General features: G+C 44.1%; 4 protein-coding genes and 1 non-coding gene across 6 annotated transcripts; 3 read left to right on the forward strand and 2 right to left on the reverse strand.

The window, feature by feature from the left end:
- Positions 1 to 2802: 2802 nt before the first annotated feature.
- Positions 2803 to 7516, reverse strand: rpn1 (ribophorin I). Its single transcript, XM_029151739.3, has 10 exons — positions 7138 to 7516; positions 6478 to 6542; positions 5767 to 6073; positions 5466 to 5675; positions 5178 to 5370; positions 4940 to 5039; positions 4725 to 4863; positions 4213 to 4332; positions 3870 to 4115; positions 2803 to 3776 (listed from the first exon to the last, which is right to left on the reverse strand). The coding sequence occupies exons 1-10, from the start codon at positions 7375 to 7377 to the stop codon at positions 3594 to 3596; spliced, it is 1803 nt and encodes a 600-aa protein (XP_029007572.1). The 5' UTR covers positions 7378 to 7516; the 3' UTR covers positions 2803 to 3593.
- Positions 7517 to 7714: 198 nt separating this feature from the next.
- On the forward strand, positions 7715 to 7787 carry trnaf-gaa (transfer RNA phenylalanine (anticodon GAA)). Its single transcript has one exon. It is a non-coding gene; the product is annotated as a tRNA-Phe (tRNA).
- Positions 7788 to 8674: 887 nt separating this feature from the next.
- On the forward strand, positions 8675 to 13111 carry LOC114855873 (ras-related protein rab7). Its single transcript, XM_029151383.3, has 6 exons — positions 8675 to 9009; positions 10476 to 10538; positions 10658 to 10784; positions 10934 to 11152; positions 11269 to 11397; positions 11548 to 13111. The coding sequence occupies exons 2-6, from the start codon at positions 10486 to 10488 to the stop codon at positions 11641 to 11643; spliced, it is 624 nt and encodes a 207-aa protein (XP_029007216.1). The 5' UTR covers positions 8675 to 9009; positions 10476 to 10485; the 3' UTR covers positions 11644 to 13111.
- Positions 12370 to 15251, reverse strand: hmces (5-hydroxymethylcytosine binding, ES cell specific). Of its 2 annotated transcripts, XM_055509057.1 has the most exons (7): positions 14763 to 15251; positions 14514 to 14657; positions 14199 to 14402; positions 13809 to 13960; positions 13629 to 13723; positions 13531 to 13588; positions 13295 to 13468 (listed from the first exon to the last, which is right to left on the reverse strand). In XM_055509057.1, exons 1-7 carry the CDS (start codon positions 14949 to 14951, stop codon positions 13438 to 13440), a joined length of 873 nt encoding a protein of 290 aa, XP_055365032.1. In that variant the 5' UTR covers positions 14952 to 15251; the 3' UTR covers positions 13295 to 13437. The 2 variants fall into 2 exon arrangements, with proteins under 2 accessions (XP_029007214.1, XP_055365032.1); XM_029151381.3 differs by having other exon boundaries at positions 12370 to 13468; positions 13531 to 13723; positions 14763 to 15250.
- A 1796-nt stretch (positions 15252 to 17047) lies between these two features.
- Positions 17048 to 21371, forward strand: LOC114856240 (cytochrome b-c1 complex subunit 1, mitochondrial). The gene is made up of 13 exons (XM_029152043.3): positions 17048 to 17208; positions 18090 to 18230; positions 18313 to 18399; positions 18493 to 18622; positions 18829 to 19027; positions 19255 to 19334; positions 19672 to 19787; positions 19913 to 20056; positions 20286 to 20446; positions 20552 to 20637; positions 20716 to 20804; positions 20892 to 20967; positions 21051 to 21371. Exons 1-13 carry the CDS (start codon positions 17146 to 17148, stop codon positions 21113 to 21115), a joined length of 1437 nt encoding a protein of 478 aa, XP_029007876.1. The 5' UTR covers positions 17048 to 17145; the 3' UTR covers positions 21116 to 21371.

Here is a 21371-nt window from a genome sequence, read left to right on the forward strand (position 1 = left end):
TGCCCTGGGAAGGAGAGGGCCACGCTCACAGCCAATGGGAAGTGCCCCTGTCACTCTAATCAGGTCCAATAGAGAAAGTAGGAAGTGTGTGTGTGTGTGTGTGTGTGTGTGTGTGTGTGTGTGTGTGTGTGTGTACGCTCAGAGTCAAGTCCGTTTTAACAGAATGCTGCTTTGTTGTATTTGCCTTCATGTGGCCCACGATGACAGGACGTGTAAGGAGCAGCATTAGACCTTCCTCTGCTCCTCTTCCTTTGCATGGGGGGGGCACATATTAGCCACGGGGGGCGTGGCGCCTGGCACACGCGTCCACGAGAGGCATGGGCATCAGCGCTTTGATGGAGCGCCATGTGGCAGAGATCAGCGGGTCTTAGTGGGAGCTGTGGACAGTTGCACACAAGGTCGGCGGGGGAAGCGGATTACTGTCTCGTCGATACAAATCCACACGGAGAGGGAGGTTGACATCAATATGCACCGATATAGGCGGCGCGCGGGGCGTAAACATCCACACCACACGAGCGCATCAGCGCACTGAGGCTCCCCACCTCCTCCGTGCCAGAGAAGAATGCGTGCGTCTCTCTGCACCCGCGTTTGAAGTCCCCTCTCCATCCCCCGTGCCGTCCTCCCCTTCCGCCGCCCGTCTCCCTGTCCGATCTGTCAGCCGCGCTCCTCCCCGCCGGCCGCAGCTGCGCGGCGGCCCACAGGCGCCTCCATTGTCCCCCCGCTCCGCGCCCTCGCGCGTCCGCGCCCGGCCACATCGCACCTGCCACCTGCGCAGGACGCGGGGCCCCGGCGCCGAGCCGCCGGGCTTTCATCCGCTCCGCTCCTCGCCCGTCAGCGTCCCCCGTGCGCTCACCCTGTCACTGAGGAATGGGCCGCGCCGAGGGACGGGGCCCGGTGCGGCACAGGGCTGCTGTTGTACGGACGCGTGTTTTAAGCAGAGCCAGGCGAAATCAGCGCAGGTGATGTGTGTGTGTGTGTGTGTGTGTGTGTGTGTGTGTTGGAATTGGAAGGTGAATCTTGAGTTTACAATCGAGTCATGTTGCTCGTTCGATGGCATCCTTTTGTGGCCGGACCGAATCCAATGAAACAATGAATGCACGCGCGGAGGAGTCGGTATAATAACATGCTGACAGTGAGGGTGGCGGCTCTGTCTGGGTGATTTATGAGAGTGTGCCGTGAAGGGTCTTCTGAGCAGGATATTGTTCCCTGACTGGTGACTTCTGCCTCTCTCTTTGTGTGCGTGAGCGTGTCTCTGTATGTATTTTAGACCGAGAAAGATTAAGAGCGAGAGTGTTGCAGGTGAGCCCTCCGTGTAATCAATCACGCCCACGTCTCGAGGCCTGGGGCCTGTGGATTAGCCCCTTCCACTGATACCTAAATTGACTCCGCATTTCTTTCCCTGCATATTCATTATTTTCCTGGCAGCTCAAGAAAGAGCACACTTTGTATCATTACTAAACTTCAGGAGAGGAAGATAATCACCCACTGAGGCAGGACCGTGACAGCTCAACCACATGGCCCAACCAGTCCGACACCCTGCGCATACCCCACCATCCACCTCAAGCACACACTCAGTTTGCCACATCAGGATACAGGGCTGCACATGAATTCCGGTTTAAACAGTATTCTGCTCGGCTTACGCCAACAGATAAACCGCAGTTCTTCTGTGACCAGTAATCACATCCTGGGCCAGAGGACAGAGCTGAAACTGCGCAGCGCTAGACACCGCTCCCCTCAATGTCACAGCAGCCCAATGGAGACGCAAATGCATCGTTTAAAAAGCCATAGTGGTCGAGCAGCGTGATACTCGCAGACTGTCATACAATTAAGTGGCTCAAACGTGGCCTGTTCTGATCCTAAGCTACGACACTGGATCATCAAACACTGTGTGAAAGAAGAAAATGAACCTTATTGTGCTGATGACCACATGACTAATGAAGGTGAAGCTCCTCATCGTAGCTCTACTGCAATAGCCCACGGATGTAAGGAACACCTGATTTAGTTCGCTCGTTCTATTCTGTGCCAGTCTTTCAGTGTAACATTCAAAGTCAGCGATCTGATAGCGTCGCTGCAGACGTGAGCTCAGTCCCCGGTGTTGAGTTGGACGTGTGCGAGCGGCAGCAGTCCGCCGCGGCGCTGCGCTGGGAGAACGAGACTCCGCGGCTCTCTCCAAATCTCTACTGTGGTGCACACACAAACAAAAAGTGCCATTGTGTGGCCTTTCTTCAGCACCAAGCATCGGCGCTAACAGACATTGTCTTTGCTTTCCCCCTGCTGTGTATTTTCATAATGATTATTGTATGGCACATACAATATGTTAACATTATCATTGTGAAGGGAATGGGGCCTGTTATTATGGAGCAGGAAATGACCTGTTAAGACCCATGGTGACCTCAGAGGGAAAGCAATGACCTTGCACTGACCCTTGTGTTTATCCTGGGCTCAGGCTGTGATGGAGGCAGGTTGGCTGCTCTGCAACTGGGGAGATAGGTGGGGTTACTGTGAAACAAGAAATGCAACAAAGTACTGGAAAGTCCCTCACAAGTGCCGGTTTTAAATGGATATCCATTTGCGGTACAAAGGTGACTTATTTTGGTTTGGAGCCGTGAGACTGTCTGCTCTTGTTTTCATGTGTTTGACCGAAAAACTTTCAGCGTCACTAAAAGACAGAAAATAGCTTGTGAAGTGTAACTCTTTAGTTCTTAACACAGGTGTGCCCTCTTTTGATCAACTTAATGTACTGCTTCTACGAGGACGGTGTCCGTTTACACACCAGCAGCATAAGTGAATAAACACACTAAATGATGATTTATCTCAAGGTTTTATTTCAAATTCAACAGCATTTCATAGTATTGCCCAATTGAATAGCGGCGCCTCATTCCCCATGTCTTTTCTCACATACCACCTAATCTCATGCATTCACTAATCTCATGATCACGAAAGACCACTTACAAAAAAAAAAAGAAAAAAAAACAACATACAAAATGTAGAAAATGCGACTCATCAAAAAACATCAACGATAAGCATTTGGGATGACACGGAATCAGAGCTTCAAATTTGTTCAAATAGAAATGCCAGTTAGGGTCGAGTAGAAAAGTTGTAAGTGCAAAAGAGATAAGGTTGAACAAAACTATCACCTTTGTACATAAGAGGTAGAGGTGACTGACTGTAGAATACGGCGCGTGTGAGTAAAGACATGAGGCTGAAAACACTGGGGCCCTTCGGCTGTTGGTTTCCAAAAAAAAAAAAAAAAAAAAAAAGTCCCTCAACCATAAATGTGGGGAGAACAAAAAACAGATCTGAACATTGAAATTCAACTCGAGAAAACAAACAAAGCCATCAATTGCGAGCTGGCGGCTGGAGCTGAACACGCAGTGACCTCAAGTTTATCACAAGGCACAAGTGTTTGGATAAACCCATCACTACTGTACGATGAGATGGTGAAAGTCCACGTCGGAGATTAAGGACGATAACGTGTGTGCGCGCGCGTGTGTGTGTGTGTGTGAGAGAGAGCTTGTGTGCCAGGCTGTTACTTCACAAGCTCTGGGTCGTATGCTTCAGCGCGTCTGTGTGCTAGCGTGGCAGGACGCGGTCTAGAGGGCGTCCAGCAGACTGTCGATGCGGCTCACCAGCTCCTGCTTCTTGCCCGTCAGGTTCTTCTCGCTCTCGATGTAAGCCTCCTTCTTGACCTTTCCTGCCACCAGCCGCTCCGCCTCCTGGCAGGAGCGGCACACCAGCTCCTTCACCTGGCCGTCCAGCTTCTGCACCTCCCCAACCTGTGAGCGCGGGTAGAGGGGGGGGGGGCTGTAGGTGAGCCTCACGCTACACTGTCAGTCTAATGAGCATGCGATAATTCACACGGCGCTCACCTTATCGGCCAAGTCGGAGCCCTCGGCTTTGAGGCGAGCCTGCAACGAGCTGATCTCGTTGGTCAGGGTGCGGTGGTCGGCCTCCAGAGTCTTCCGGCCGCTGTTCAGCGCCCCGGTGTCGCGGGACTGTTTGTAGCGGTTCACCACCTCGTCCATGTGGCGATACAGGCCCAGGCGCTTGTTAACCAGAGTCAGCACCTGCTCTGTAATAGAAGCCACCTTCATGCGCACCTCGGCAGCAGGATCCTGAACAGAGGTAAATGAACACATGGAACCGTTTGCAAAACACTTAGAAATGAAGGGAAGCATTGGTGAGTATTCACACGTGCACGGGTGGACAAACCTTTGTGATGGAGAAGTCCAGACGGACATAGATAATGACAGTAAAGAAAAGGATGTAAAAAGCCCCAACAACCAGCAGAGGCTCCTGTAGCATCAGGATCTTATTGAAGTTATAATGAACCTGGAAACACAGAGGGAGACACTTACAAATTCACTTTTCTTCTCTTGGCAGCAAAGTGTAGCCATGATATATAAAAGGTCAACATTAAACAAGTCTCAAGATCGGGGAGTTCAAAAGCAGCCCCAATAGTTACACTGTTTATTATTACACATATTGTTATACTCTATAAACCTTAAAAGTTTTCATTGTTTATCTTCTATTAAAATGGAACACAGATGTCAAAACACTTGTGTCCTGAAGATGGCAGTGCAGGAAAAGACTGGTTAGATCACACTGGCACTGAATCAGTCATTTCTTAGGAACCAGTATCAACACATTCTCCAGGAGGGTTGACTAAGTAAAAACCTTAGTCAAAAAAATGATGAGAAATTGTTTTACTATCATTGTCTTACCACAACATCCTGAATGTGATGCTCCACCAGGTTGGTCTTAGTGGCAACCAGCACTGGTCGGCCAAACGTATCCAGATAAGTATAGTGCAGCTGGTTTGGCATACGATCAATTTTATAAGGCGTGTCCATATGGATGTTTCTGTTAGAATGAGACATAAGAAATAAGCAAAAACCTCGAGCTAACCTTACAAACTGTAGATTTGTAGATCACTAACCTGGCTCCCTCTGGAAGAATGATTTTCACTGTGAGCGAGTCAATGACCTGGTCATCGTACACGTGATCCACTAGCCTCATTTTCAGGGCATACTGGTCACCTAGGAAACCAAGTGATGCGTTAGTAAAATACAAAAAAAATAAACCATTCAAACCATATTGACATAACACTACCAGAATTTCCCACCTTTATCACGTGGGAAAGTCAAGATCATCAAAATAAATAAAGATCAACTCACCCAATGTGTACAGATACTCGTAGCTGGGCAGATTGTAACCAATGATATAGTGAGTCTTCCACCCTCCAAACAAAGGGAAGCGGGGTCTAATCTCAACCTCCACCGAGTCGTCCAGGACCTGCAGATGGGAGGTGGAGATGTTTCCAATCTCATCCCTGTAGTAGACATCCTGGGCTGAGGCAGGAAGGATAGTCTGTTAAAGAAAAAGCCGGTACAGTTATCAGCACTACCATCCTCATCATCCAAACATTAGAAGCAAGTTAGTAAAATGGTGGCTCGTTTCAAGACCTTGAATGATTTGACAGATGAGATGCCGCTGTCCGACTGCCGCTGGTAATCGTAACGAGAAAAGGGCCCCTTCAGGACGGCTCCCGTGTGCCTCAGGTCAATAGTCTCTTCCACAGCAATGTTGCCCCAGTGCGAGACCTCAATTGTCCGAGTAATGCTGCTAATGGTGAGGAAGGGTGTGTTGTTTTCATAATGGATCTTCATTGTATCCTGAATGGTAGATAACATAAACACAATGGATTGCTGTAGCAACTTTCTTGCAGGTTCTATCCACGCTCATTCTATCTGAACAGAGCTGTACCTCACTGAATGGAGCCACATCACGGAAGGGCCCGTACTCGACGATCTCATCATTCTTGCTGGGGTTGCCCAGCTTGGTGTAAAACTCCACAGTCTTGGAAGCGAGACGGACCCGCGTGGTCTGGCTGCGGGTGGGGTACGGGGAATACAGGTAATGGTTCCCCTGAAAGACCACCAGCTGGCGCTCAGCCTGGGTGATGTGTGTGGGGAAGGGCTTGAGGACGTGGCTGAATGTCATCTCCACTTTTGCTTTGAGCTGAGCACCAGGTGCCAGACTAGAGGGCAGCTGCACTTTGTAAAACTCCCCACTGCACAAAACACAGATGACAAAGAGGAGAATGGATAAGACACAGGACGGGAGTAATTTTCATTCTGTTGCTGTAAAATATGAGCTTCAGATCAACTAGTTTTTTTTTCATTCAGTCATTTTTGACTTCTGGATGAAAAATCCTATTCATTTATTTTTTACCACTGAAGCATTGTGTAACATTATGCAAATGGTTCACTGCATTAGTAACAACATTTATTTATTTAAATATAGCAATAGAAAAACAGCCACAAAGTACCTTTTCCCACAAAATGAAATATACTTATTATGACTAACACCCAAGCACACATACTTTCTGTTAGGACTTAGTTGTGTGTTTTCATAACTTTGTTGTTTATACAAGCTTCAGAATCTGCTTAAATCATAGAAACTTTGATCGCTTACCTCTGGCCATTAATTGTGGTTTGCTGCAGTTCGAGGTTGCCATCCTCCTCTTCGTTGCCCTTTATCTGCAGAAATTTTTTAATTAAACTTATTATTCTCTCCACACCAAGTACACTGGACATGTTCATTCATTGTGGAAGGGGCAGGCCTGCGCAGTCACACGCGGAAGTGAGCTGCCCAGCGCGTACGTGTCATTCAGCCACTGACAGAGCGTGCGGCGCTGCGGAAGTTAACGTCTTGTTCCACAACTCAAAATCTGTCTCTCTCATTTATATTAAGCTTTTCGCTGGGTTAGACTTCATGCCCGTAATTTGCATTAGAAGTAGACACGAACAGAAAGCTTCATGAGTTAACTGTGGCCACTTGGCTCCAAGCTTGTAGAGTTCACTGCCCCACAGGAACACAATGAATCACATCACATGGCTAATAGCAAGCATTCAGTGCATTAATTGATCGCATCCCAACATCGTTTGACAAAGTGCTCTAATTAAGTTCAGCCGCACTCTTGCTGTCACGACATGCGTGAAGTGCAAGATTTTTCAGAGCCAAACTGAATAAATAAGGAGTTACTTCAAAGTAGCTAACGGGCTAAAGCTAGCTGGCCTGCAGGAGCTACAGCAGAGGTTCTGGCGCTGTTTCAGTCGCGTAGGTTCGGCTCACCGAGGCTCCGATGTATGCCAGGTGCGGAACCAGGTCAGCCTCCACCCCTAACACGAAGCTCTGCACGGCAGAGGCTCCGTGGTTGGACAGCACGATCTCCGCAGTGATCTTAGCCAGATGAGTGCTCAGGTCCACGGTCCTCTTCACCTCCTCGTTCACCAACCCGTCTGCTAAGACCTGCGAGCTCAGAGCCGCCAGACCCAGGAGCAAAGCGGCGACGAACTGCGAACGTCGGATCATGGTTAAAGATGTTACGAGCTGGAAACCGGGATAAAAGCGGAAAGCTTGGGAGGAATGTAGAGCAGCGAAGAAAGGCCGCCGTGCCGCTCTACATCAGAAAAGATGACGCTTCATTCAATCCGGCGCGATGACGTAACAGCGCGCGTCGGGTCAGACGTCGTAACAATAGTCACTCCTAAATAATGGGAAAACTGTAACAAACGCCTACAATTACCTTACAAATACAAAACTATGTTAAAATAACATATTGAACTTTTGTTTCTGTGTCCTTCGTTGGATTGTCTCTATACAATCTTAGTACTTTCTTACCAGCGTGTGCATGAGACCTGTTCTATAGGCCGAAATAGCTCAGTTGGGAGAGCGTTAGACTGAAGATCTAAAGGTCCCTGGTTCGATCCCGGGTTTCGGCAGAGTTACAAGTGAATAATGTGACATTTTGTAATCCACAGTATTATTAAACTGTTTTGCATTAGGCGTCTGTGTTAGTTTCATTCAAAGATAGAAAGTTTCCATGTATTCTTTACCGTTTCGAATAATAGTCACATGCTTATATCTGTTTATGGGGCGAAGTTGCATATTCTTTGCAGTTACATACAAATTTGATGGATTGTGCTTGTACATATTTAAAGGTCCATGTAAAAGTATCTATACCAAACCTCAGACCATTGTTTGATATGATCATAAAGATGCTGGTTCCGTTCTACACAGACATCACTGAATCCGTTATCACCTGCTCCATCAACGTGGGGTCACTACCAGAGACAGGCAAAGTCTTCAATGCATTGTGAAGGTGATCAGCTGTAGCTTTCCATCTGTCCAGCGACGTGCAAGTCAGATAACAACTGATGTCTCCCACCCCGGACATGGACTCTTTCAGTACCTGATAAACCTCACGTCATAAAAACAGCTTCTTACTGTCAGTTGGACAACAAATAACACTGTCCTGCTCTGCCCATGTTCCACTCCTGCTTTGCCCAGCTGCTGGTCAATTTTGCATTGATATTTATATTTTTATGTTTTATGTCATGGGTCCAGGGAAACAAAAGTCCCTTGAGCGAGACACTTCACGCAAGCGTTTCTGATTAGATTGCATCTAAGATTATATCTATTTAACTATTAAGGTGTTCATGTGTTGCTAGTGGAGAGATGACTCGGATGTCAAGGCTGCTTACATGCATAGTCTCTCCGCGATAAGTGGCATTACATTTTTATATAAATTTTTATTGATAGTGTTCCAATTCCTCGGCTCCTGTCCAACAAGGCGTGGCTAGAATGTGACGTCACGCGGCGCCGTCAGAGCTTGTTTTGGAGGAAGTGGCCAGAACTTGGCTAACTGCTAGCACGTTAGCTTGACAAGAAAAGCAAGCGTCAACGATTAACAGGCTCGCTTCTGTTACACGAAGGGCACATACATCTGCAGTGGCAATTTTGAGTTTCACAAGTAGGGTAGACTGGGAAACTAGATATTGTAGGTTATTCAGCTGTGGACGCTCCAAACGTGTTGCTTTGTTACGGCAGACATTTATAGGAGATATTAGCCTGTTAGCTAGCCTTGCGTTGGCTAACGCTTGCAGACCGAGGTAGCGGAGAAGTCCACTTTTGATATTACTTTACTGCGGGATCATCACTCAGGTTGGTATCTGGTAACGTCATTTTTGGTTTTAGCATTGAACGTTGTAAACAGCACGGCTCTTGTTAACTAATATATACTAATTGTCAATTAAACGTATTAAGCTAACAAATGTTAGCTTAAAATAAGAGACACTGTCACGGCATTGTTGGCTAATTGACAGCATACACGATAACGTTATTTGAAACGTCTTGCTTAGATTGCTTGTCTTTTAGAATTTGTATTCTATAATAATCCGTCTCTAAAGCTGTATTTTAGATTCTGCTTTCGTTTGTGTGAATAGCCATCTAACGTTTCTCTTCAACCTTACGATTTCTCTATTGCTAACCTTTTGCAAGATGCGTTTGTGGTCATTCGGTTAAGTCGGATCGATACATGTACAGCCACGTAGGCCGACACATTAATCACATTTGTGGCAATTGGCAGTACGTGTACTGACTTTTGCTAATAGTCTCAGTGTGCTAATCGCGCTTGCCAAGTCATGGTTCCGTTAGTCCTGTTTTTAAACCATGTGATCAGTCACTGACACAGTGTCATGAGGTGCAGATTATGAGAGCCGCACCGACAGCTCTATGCTCCTTCTGCTTCATAATAACTAAATGGATTAAAGTAGTGTCTCTTTTCCACACTTGTGTACAAAACGTAAAATGACCTGCGAATTAAAGCTATTTTGCTGTTTTTCCTTTTTAAAGGTCGAATTCAATTTAAAATGATGATTTAATCAAGTCAGCGATAGAGTTTGAACTTTGGTCATTGCACCTTTATTGAGAGGTTTACATTGCTAAGCACAGTCATCCAAAGTCAAATGATCAGTGATCTCTTAAAACATTTGTACAGATCAGTTTTAGTGCACAACACTATGTTAATGTAATATGCTGGAGCGTATTTAAACATGTGTGTAGATAGGTACATTTGGTTGGGCAGGTATTAATTTCTGGGACAATCACACATTAGTTTGGTACTGTAACTGGGTGTGTTCCATCTTTTGTTTTAAATTGATATAAAAGATTGATGACTCGGGAATAGAACAACAATATGTTTAATGTGAATACATTGTCGAAATCATAAATATAACAAGATATGTTCTATAAAAGAACAAAAGAAATCTGTTGTGGTGGAAAAAATAGAGAATGTCAGGTCAAATCAACAGCCTCCAGCATTGCACTCTTACATTAAAAGCTTTTTTTTATTATTTACTGGAAGAATTCTATTCAAACTCTCTTGTTGCTCCATGTGTCGGAGTACATTGTTACCCTCTTATCCCCTGTTACTGTGTTTTGTTTCTTTTTCAAATGAAGGAAATTCAAGCCTCGGGGGCTGTTCCCTAGAACTGGAACATTCTTTTGGACTATACTTTAAGACACAAATTTGGATGGCTTGGAGTGAAACCTTCTGGTCATTGCCAGAACAAGGCTATTGAGGCGTCTGTTTCTGTTCTGCACTCAAATCTGCTTTTTTCACTTCACAGCTGTGGGACAATGACATCAAGAAAGAAAGTACTACTCAAAGTCATCATCCTTGGAGACTCTGGGTAATTTAAGAATAGCAACAGTTCCATGAGCCTCACCAATCAAATATTTTAAGTAATGTCTGCCATGGTATTTCTTATTATTCTCTTTTAAATGTTGCCTGTCTTATGCTGTTTTGTAGAGTTGGGAAGACTTCACTGATGAACCAGTATGTGAATAAGAAGTTCAGTAACCAATACAAAGCCACAATAGGGGCTGATTTCTTGACAAAAGAAGTAATGGTGGATGACAGACTTGTCACAATGCAGGTACTGAAGAAATTATCTTAATAATTTAAAGAGTAAAATCATTCTTGAAAATAATTTATCATTATAGACCCAACAACAGTAATGTAGTTTATATAAAGTATTTGCTGATGAAAACATGGTATTAACCTTTCTCGTATTTTGAAACTCAGATTTGGGACACAGCAGGTCAGGAGAGGTTCCAGTCCTTAGGTGTAGCATTCTACCGTGGAGCTGATTGCTGCGTCCTGGTGTTTGATGTGACAGCACCCAACACCTTCAAGACTTTAGACAGCTGGAGGGATGAGTTCTTGATCCAGGCAAGTCCCCGGGACCCCGAGAATTTTCCATTTGTGGTGCTGGGCAACAAGATCGACTTGGAGAACAGACAGGTTAGTCCACATAATCGCACTAAAGATGGCCAGGTTAGCCTTCCAATTCTGATTCTGTATGAAATATGATGTTGTGGTTGGTAATTTTATGTGAGTTCCCTTCTTTTGTGTTTCAGGTAACAACCAAACGAGCACAGGCTTGGTGTCAGAGCAAAAACAACATCCCATATTTTGAAACAAGCGCCAAGGAGGCTATCAATGTGGAGCAGGCCTTTCAGACTATTGCACGCAACGCTCTTAAGCAGGTAAAGTATCAATATTACAGCTAGGATTGAGACAATTTTCTGAGTGACTCTTAGTAAAAATCCTCAATTCAAATTATTTAGCCTGAATGCTACTGCGTGTTGTACAGCACACTGCAAAGACACTTACTGACCTATCCTGTTTGATTTCAGGAGACTGAAGTGGAGTTGTACAACGAGTTCCCAGAGCCAATAAAGCTGGACAGGAACGAGCGAGCCAAGCCGTCAGCAGAGACCTGCAGCTGCTGAGGACTCTGAGGACCATCGGAGGGCTGTCACTGCCCCCATTACCCTGTCTTGCCTTGTCTATATATCCCTTTTCCCGTGGCCCACTGTGTTAATTCCTAAAGCCGAACATACAAACAGCGTCCCACTCGTAGAGTATACTGCGACTACTACTACTACACACAAACACTCACTTCCTAATGTATACAAAACACACATTTTCTATCAAAAATATGAATTTCCAAGCCCAAAGAACATCTTAAGGAAACATACAATTCAAGCGTAGGATGCTCACTACTTGATGTTTTCCATGTACCTTTTCATAGCAGTCGTGGTTTGGGCTAATCTCATTTTCAATTTTCACGTATATGGTTGCTTTCGAACCCCACTTTTGGTTCTAACCAGTTTTATTTGGATACTTTAGGTGGTAATTTGAAGCATTAATAACCGTATGTTTGTGTTTAGAAGTTAGAAAAGCAAATTTAGTTGATTTTCTTTTTTTGAAATCAAAGTTTCTTGAGCAGTGGTGCTTGTTTTTCTTTTCCACTGCTGCATAAGTAGTCCACTGTCACTGTTCCACCCGTCTTACTCGTGTGTTGTGGAATTTGACCAGTTTCACTTTACCTCATGAAAAATAATCCCATACACAAACAGGGAGCCAGCTGAAGCAGTTTAGAATGCGTGAAGGAGCATGTGTGGGTCATGTTTACGTGCCACCTGATGAATTGACACAGCTCGAATTGAATTCAGTAATGACATTCTTTTTTTTTTTTTCTTTTGCACTTTGCTGTCCTCCACAACAACTGAATCCTGGTTCAGACATCTCATTTAGGAGCCACAAGAAAAGCAATTGTAGCTCTAGTTGCTGACATTGTGTGAATACAGACTCAGCTCCTCTGTGTAAGTACTGTCCCTAACATATTATTTGCTTTTCCTCCATTGGGAAAAAATAAGGTTTATATTGTAATCGGTTATTCTTGGTACAATATTCAATATGGCAATGCACCAATCAAGACAGCGTGTCATTCTGCCTGATAGTCCTGAAAAGGAGAGAGGGTTTTTCTCGAGTATAAATATCATTCATAACCGAGTACTGTTAGCTAGTACATTTCTTATTATTGCCATTTATTGCAAGACTTTGTATATTTGCAAACCTCTGAATCAAGACGTGGGGATGCAGAAACTTCGGTTGTAAATCTCCATATCTGACTCTGCCAGATGCTCGTGTTGGCAAACAGTTTAAGTGCTTGACGTTTCTTTTAACCGATCAGATCTTTAACTGTCTGTTCGTATCTGTATTATGTCAAACTTTGAAATACGTCATTGATACATGCATAAAGTTAGAATACATACTGTAACTTTGAAACAAGAAAAAGGTGAGGGGGAAGTCCTGGCATTCATCATTATCAATAAGATAAATGCATAACATCTACATTCTTTGGAAATGTCTTTGCGTTTCAAGTAATAAGGGTAAATAAAACATTGAATAATGCATGTTGTGTTCATTTCTGACATTTATTGATAAAATTGTGATAATTAAAAGAATATTTTAATATAGTTCATAGAACAATATGCCGAAAATCCAATACAAACTATTGACAACACAGTGGAACAAGATCTATAAAGTCTTTAACTGTGTTTTAAGTCCGGTTGATCATGTTCACTTTGTTCTTGGTTTCTTACTGGATCCCTGAAGCCACTGCTGCAGAGCACCTTTAGGCTTTGGCTGAACCTCTGGCTTGCTTTCATGCTCTTTACTGTCACATGGCTCGGGCTCTTTTCTCTTTGAAGGTGAACCTTTGGCCAGCCAGTTCATCATCATCTTACTGCTTGCCGTTGGCTTTGGTTCCTAAGGATCGGTGATCACAGTTACCACAATTTTCCAGTTACTGTAAGCAGTATATTTAATACCTTTTTGCTGTTAAGATCCAGGGGCTGAATGCACTCGGGAGAGTTGTTGCGTGAGTTGTTCACTAGTGAAGACACAGGGTGAAAGGTCAAAATGTTTTTAGGCTGTAGCATTTTCAGGGCTTCTAGAGACTTAACCTCCCCGTAATTGAGCCATTTCCTCACTTCTTCTTCTCCATCCAGGATTGCTGGCATCCTAAACACAACCATGCTATAACTTAGTGTTTCATATAGACATAAAGAAATAACAAATAAAATGTTTTCTCATCAATTCTACATACCTGTCATGGATGCCTTTCAGGTTTGAGGAAGCATTCACAGTGATGACAGTGTATGTGTAAAGGGGTTCGCCACCATCTGGGGTCCAGCAATCAAACAGACCAGCCATGGTCAACAACCTCCAGCCATTCCATTCAACCAGTTCTTCTTCATTCTGGCCATTATAAAAAAATTGTCACCGAAAGTGCTGTTTATGGTATTTGCAGTCTTTAGTTTGCTGGTATACTGCATGAGATCTTAAATGTACTGGATGACACGTGTATGCCTTTGCCTTGGCTTCTCTCCCACAGGAAATTTTCACCCACTTTAATTTCCGCCGCGGTTGCTTTTCATCTACTTTTGTTCTACATGAAAGCAAATGTTCACGGCGCTATAAAGAATGAAACACAAACCTCAGAGGCCTCCTTTGGAGGACCCTCTGTCTCTGAATTCTTATTGGAAAGGGAGGATTTACGGTCATCCTGATCCTCTGTTTTCATCTGGGTAGGTGCCTGAGGGAAGTAGATAAAGAAAGGCTGCTTCGTCTTCTCTTGCCTCTTCCACTCATAAAATCCGTCAGCCAGGATGACGCACCGCTGTCCTTTCACCAGGGGATCCTTTGGTATGAAAATAAGGTCATCAGAGACTCATGTCTTCAGACCTGCAAAAAACATACTGCAAGCGGGTATTTGTAGAATGCCTCCAGCAGCATCACAATCTGTACGTACTTTGTAGGATTTCTTCTCTAAAATATTCTCACTGCGACAGTTGCTGGTGCTGTACTGCATCTTGCTGGGGTCATTCTCTCTGAACCACGCAGGTATCAGACCCCAACGCATGGAGGCCAACACATACTCATCTTCAGGAGCATTCTGAGGACATAGGGGCACAAAATAAAGTTATCTAGGAAGTTACCGCGATCAACGTTACATTGTATTTATGTCCCGACTCACAGCCGGGCATCACTGTGTTGTTACCTTGTCAAAATGCCTCTGGGGCAGCAGGACGGGACTCGTGGACTGGGGAGTCTTGTTATAGGAAGGTCTGTATTTCTCCGCATCCCCATCCCTCCAGCGCGGCAGTCTCCGCTGCCCTCCCCGCTTCCCGAAGGCGCAGGCTCGTCTCACCTCGTCGGGAGCAAGCGTGCACGCAGTTCTTCCGCACATTTTACTGTGAATCGACTCTTAAACCTCCCGAGAAAAGTTCAAGACGGAGCTAACGTTAGCTGTTAACCGACGGTTAGCATGTTAGCTGCAGATAATTCCAGGAGTGTTTAGTGGCCTTATATGCGCGGTTTATAACATAGCGATGCGTACCCCTACCGGCGTGATATACGGTAATGCGTAATATTATAGTTACTGTACATACAGAACTGTATATATAATATTTTCGAGCTGCGCGTATTTGAATGTTGTGCGGGGAGTCGCTGGAGCTGCTGTCAGGACAGAAGCGCGCACGTGACACCGTGACGTAGAGCTGCCCCGCCCATCGCAAAATGGGCTCAACATATTATTATAACATCTAAATATTCATTTTTTAGGTGTTTTAAATGAATAGCAAAACAAATATTGTACAAATAAAGGTTTAAATATTATTAAATTGGGTGGGTGTATAAGTTTAATAGAGAAAAAAACAAAGTGCTTTACTGAATCTCAGCACTGTTGCATGGATTTTCTTCCTCAGTGATGGAGGTTAAAAACAGTGATGCTGCAAGGCCTTGTTGCAGAGACTGGGGGAACTGTGTCCACATCTGGACATAGATGGCATACAGAACATCTGGAACATCAAGCCTGGGGTGAAGTGTAGGGGCAGAGGTGAGGTGTGAGCCATTGTCAAACAGTGAGTTTGATATCTGATATCTGACTAAGACTGAAATCTAACTGTTAACAGGCAAATTAAATAGATGGTGCCGTATGTGGAACGGCGCAAAGTTTAAGGTGCACCAGTGGTTGCTTATAACTGTGTGGTACCGAGCAACCTCAAGGTTCTATAAAAGTGCTATTTGTGCTCTCGTCCCCGACCGTACTCACCTGATAAGCTGGACAGGTGAGTCAGATAAGTGTAAGAGTGTGGCAGAATAAGTGAGAGGTAAAATTCTGAAACTAAATGAACATCTGGAAGGGGAAGTGAGACATGAAAGGTAGCATTCATTGTGATTATGCACAACTGATGCGTGGCCTGAAACTGACTGTTGGGCATCTCCTTGGGGAATATTTAAATGTGGGTTTTTTTATGCCTTGCGCATCTGCTGCAAGAAACCTGAATTTAAAACCTTACAACTAGTCTAGTGAGAGCTGAAAAGTGAGTGTCGGAAAGGAAGGAAAGATGGCTGTATAAAAATAACAGACAGAACACACAGGTAGAACATGCAGATGAGCTAAAACATAGAAAGTTTTATAATGACCACAATTACTGTGTTAATATTTTGCATCAATCATCTTTTGTTTTTCTTTTTTTGTCTTAAAATTAAACTTATTTTCATTATTTTAACTTATTTACAGACAACATATGGTCTGAAAAAGTTATGCAAAAACACCTTGAGCATTGATGGAAATTAATACCAGTCTCCCTCCGTACATTGCCTCTACACTACAGTTTAGAAGGGCATGTTACACAGGAGAATCTGAGCTCATATTCAGGCAGGCGAAAAAGACTTTTCTTTTCTCTGATTAATCAAATGTTCAATTGTGGCAGTGACATACAGTAACCTAGCTCTTCTATTCTCTAGGCATCAGTAGAACCACGTTATGTAGTAGTTTATGTTGAAGGCTTCATGTCTCCAAAGCATCCTGCCCTGAAACACAGATGCCCTGTAAAGGAGAAGGACCATGCAGCAGAAACAACAGTCCAAACGCTGTTGAAAGGTGCAGACACAATGGCAGCAAGAAACATTGGCCCTTTCCATTGTTCCGTCCACAGGAGCTCAGTCTCACTCCATATTTCCTTTCCTGTTTCACGGAGAAGCAGGAGGGTCATTCTTTGGAGTTCATTATATTACCTAAACGAGCAAAGCCAATACAATTGCTGTGGAAGCCCAGATGTTTTAGTGTGACCTGTAATGAGATTATTTATATATGACAATATATCAGATCAAGCATTTTGTTTAAAACATCTGCTCGTTATCTGTCACAGCTCATACCTGATTCTGATTAGAGTTGATATTGCAATTTCACACCTCACATGCACAGAGGACACATTGTAAATAAAAAGAAAACTATTACCCAGTTAGAACATACTACTGAACAGTAGACGGCGATCTATGCCCAGCTAAAGAGGAAACGCACTTTTTCACGTAACGGCGAAGAAGAGCGCGAGCGCAGCCGGTTCGCATCCTTTAGCTTTCTGCAACCCTCCAGAGAAATGGCGGCGTCCGTATGCCGAGTTGGGAGCACCGTGGGCCGAGCCCTGGTCAAAAACCGCAGTGTAAGAACACAATCAATGGCGGAAAAGCGTTTTTGAAATGTTAAATGTCTAAGTGAGACACACGACATGTGTTTTGTCTCGCAGTGCTGAAAGAGGTGTAGCTAAGATACTGGACTGCTTGCTAACAGGCTAACTAGCTAAAGCGACCAGGACTTGTTAGCTAGCAGTGTATGCAAGGTCAACTGGAAAATGATGCTCTGAGGCTTACAACTAGTGCTCGGCGTAAAGTATTAGTGTTTTGTGCACACAACTGGAATCTGTGATTTATGATAGAAGTATAATACTCCTCAATTCACAAGCAGCTGTTGTTCGTCCTCTGTTGTCCTCGTAACGCAGCTGATCTTCCTGGCTAACCGAGGCTAGCACTTAGCGCTTGACTTTGACAAGACACTTGCTGGCACTGACAAGTCTGTTTATATTGAGATTTGCAGTTTTTTTGTTGCTGTGCAACTATTTTTAACACAAACTGCATCGATTGGGATTTTAGATTTTGTGCGAAACCGACTGGGTGATGTTGAATGACTGATGTTGTGTTGCTTGTTTTTCTTTTATCACACCATGTTTTTATTAAGCAGAAGACGAGAGGGAAGTCGTTTTCAGCTCCCAGTCATCAGTTTATAAGTTCAGATGGAGCATATGGATTGCTAAGCATAGCCAAAAAAAAAGAAATATGCCAATATCAGCTGCTGTTCTGTGCATAGTCTCCAGAGATAGTAACATAATAGTCTCTATGAATATAATAAGCTGGGTATTCAATGTTTTATATTTTGAATTGGAAGTATTTTTGTATAAACATGAAAGTATGCTCATTTCAACAGTCTTTCTACAGTACAGGTTGTGGACACGATTCCTGTTGACTCTTGTGTCTCTGCTCACTTTAGCCGATACTGCTGTCTCTGAGGCGCGGACAGGCCTCAGTCAGCTATGCCCAGAGCCTGTTGGGACTCCCTGAAACACGTCTCACAGCTCTAGACAATGGCTTGAGGGTTGCATCTGAAGAAACTGGACATGCCACATGCACTGTAAGTACACAACAACCGTCCTCATAAAACCGTGGTTTGACAGAATGTTATTGCATGATCCTCATTCTTCCCTTTGTCAAAGGTTGGATTATGGATCAGTGCTGGTAGTCGCTATGAGAGTGAGAAGAACAATGGGACAGGCTTCTTTTTGGAGCACTTGGCTTTTAAGGTAAATTAGATTAATTTATATCAATCAAAACCATACTGTATTATTAATCAAAACAATACCATCAATGCCTTCACATTTTTTCTTGTCTACCAGGGAACCAAGAAGTATCCTCAGACAGCTTTGGAGCAGCAGGTGGAGTCAATGGGTGCTCACCTGAGTGCCTACACCTCCCGGGAACACACTGCTTACTACATGAAGACCCTAGCGAAAGACTTGCCTAAAGGTGAGAAGCCACATCTGGCTGTGAAATTGTTTAATTCATAGTTTTAAATGATGTAGACCCTTTTCCATGGCATGTATAAGCAATGGGGTAAGCTTCTTTTGTCAGCCTTGCATTGTATGGATCACTATAATCTATGCTCTTCAAACAAAGGGGATGTATTCTGTGTCTGATCTTGCTAACAGTTATTTATTCCTATGTGCTTGCAGCTGTAGAACTGCTGTCAGAGGTGGTGCAGAACTGCTCACTGAACGAGGCTGAGATTGAACAGCAGAGGGGTGTGGTGCTCCGTGAGCTTGAAGAAGTTGAAAGCAACCTGCAGGAAGTTTGCCTGGACCTGCTGCATGCCACAGCCTTCCAGGGCACTCGCCTGGGACAAAGTGTGCTGGGACCCTCAGCCAATGCCAAGTAAGGTTGATTACATGCTCTCACAAACAGGGACCATTTAAGATTAGTCTAAACATCTGAACACTTGTGGCTGAGCAGAATTGTTTTTTATCAAAATACATATGTGTAATATGCCTTAATGCAGCGTTGAACATTGTGTTACAACATTCTTGTAACACAATGTATGTATGTTTCTATTTATTATTCAATTAATGCAAATAAATAACGCTTCATTTTTAATTTCCCAGGAATCTGACCCGACAGGATTTAGTGGATTACATCAACAGTCATTACAAGGCTCCTCGTATGGTGCTGTCTGCTGCTGGAGGTTGGTCCTCTTCCTTCTAATACTGGGCTTAGAATTTACCATAAGAAGCACCATAACAACCCCACTTAACAGACCTAGGACATCAGTACCAATAATAGGTGTTGGACACAACATCTGACAGTTTGTCCTGTGTGTCATAGTGGAGAACAACCGAGGCCACAGCTCGTAGTCCTTGTTTTAATGAGCCAAGTCATTACAAGAACTAACAATGTCTGTTTCGAAACCAGTGACCATCGTTCATTGGCATATGATAAGATAGTGTTGTGTTGTGATATGTGGAGAAAGGCTGCAAATGACTGCTTTTGCTTTGTGTTTATGTGATGTGCTTTGTTTACAGGCGTGAACCATGAGGAGCTAGTGGGTCTGGCCAAAACTCACTTCAGTGGGGTTTCTTTTCAGTATGAGGGAGATGCCATCCCTGTGTTGTCCCCCTGCCGGTTTACAGGCAGTGAGGTGAGATGTACAGTATGATATTATGTCAGTAAAGTATTTAAATGAACAATCTATTTGGTCTGAAATTTTAAACAAGACATATTGGGTTAAGTGTTTTTGATCTCTCTTTTTTTTTAACTCTACAGATCAGTGTGCGTGACGATGCTTTGCCTCTCGCACACATTGCCATTGCTGTGGAGGGGGCCAGTGCTGCCAGCCCAGACATTGTGCCCCTCATGGTGGCCAACGCCATTGTTGGCAGCTATGACCTCACCTATGGTGGTGGAAAGGTTGATATATTTTTGTTCTTGTTTTGTGGGTTTTAGTTTACAAAGCTTAAAACGTAGAAAAATGGCATTTGCAACCATAATGCTTCCTGTCATCAGACATTATTGGTCACCCTCATTTTTAAATTTTTGGGTAATGAAACAAATATTTTTAACCTATTACCTGATTCAGGTATGACACGATTTCACTGTAAAGTCCAGCATTAACAAGCATGATCCTCCTCTCGTGCAGAACCTGAGCAGCCGCCTGGCTCGTCTGGCAGTGGAGGAGAAGCTGTGCCACAGCTTCCAGACCTTCCACTGCTCCTACAGTGACACCGGCCTGCTGGGCATTTACTTTGTGTCTGATAAACACCACATTGATGATATGATGCACTGGTCCCAGAATGCTTGGTGGGTAATGACATCAGAAAACTAGATACTACTCTCAGTACTGATCAACTGTTAGCACTGTAACATGATGCTCATGTTGAGTTTTGATGGGTGTACTCCTCGTAGGATGAATCTGTGTACCACCGTGACAGAGAGTGATGTGGCCAGAGGCAAGAATGCTGTGAAAACCAGCTTGATCGGACAGCTTAATGGTATTAAATGTGGCAGCCACAAAAATACATACACACGCATACCCCTGTGAACAACACAAGACAAGTGTTTTCTTTCAGGAACAACACCAATTTGTGACGACATCGGCAGACACATCCTGAACTACGGGCGCCGTATTCCTTTGGCAGAGTGGGACGCTCGGATCGATGTAAGTAGACAAACAGCAGAATCTTCTCGAAATACCTCCAAGTCTGTTTTCAGGATGAGTTGTGACGTCAGCTTCATGTCTTCTCAGGCCGTGACCCCAAAAATGGTCCGCGACGTCTGCTCCAAATACATCTATGACAAGTGTCCCGCTGTTGCAGCCGTCGGTGAGTACTGCTACACTTTCATTGCTTTTGCCGTAGATGATGATGACTTCCTCTAATCTGTCTCTACTGTCTTTATCCACCAGGCCCCGTTGAACAGCTGCCCGACTACAACAGAACGCGCAGTGGCATGTACTGGCTCAGGTACTAGGTTGTTGTTTTCCAGTGTCCGAAATTGCTCCTTATTTTCCATCTCGACCACAAACTGCTTTCATTCTCTCGTGACTGCGAGAGAATTGCCTAGATCTGTTTGACATCACCGGTAGCCAAACAACAACAACTGGATACAGTACTGGTTATAATGGAGCAAGAGTATATTTATCAGCTCTGTAATGCGTTGCTGTCCTTTCTTGTACATAACAGAAGATCTCATTCTGATAAAAAATAAAATGCTGTAAACCCCTGCA

The sequence above is a fragment of the Betta splendens genome, chromosome 5 (genome assembly GCF_900634795.4).
Source record: "Betta splendens chromosome 5, fBetSpl5.4, whole genome shotgun sequence".
NCBI classification, from domain to species: domain Eukaryota; kingdom Metazoa; phylum Chordata; class Actinopteri; order Anabantiformes; family Osphronemidae; genus Betta; species Betta splendens.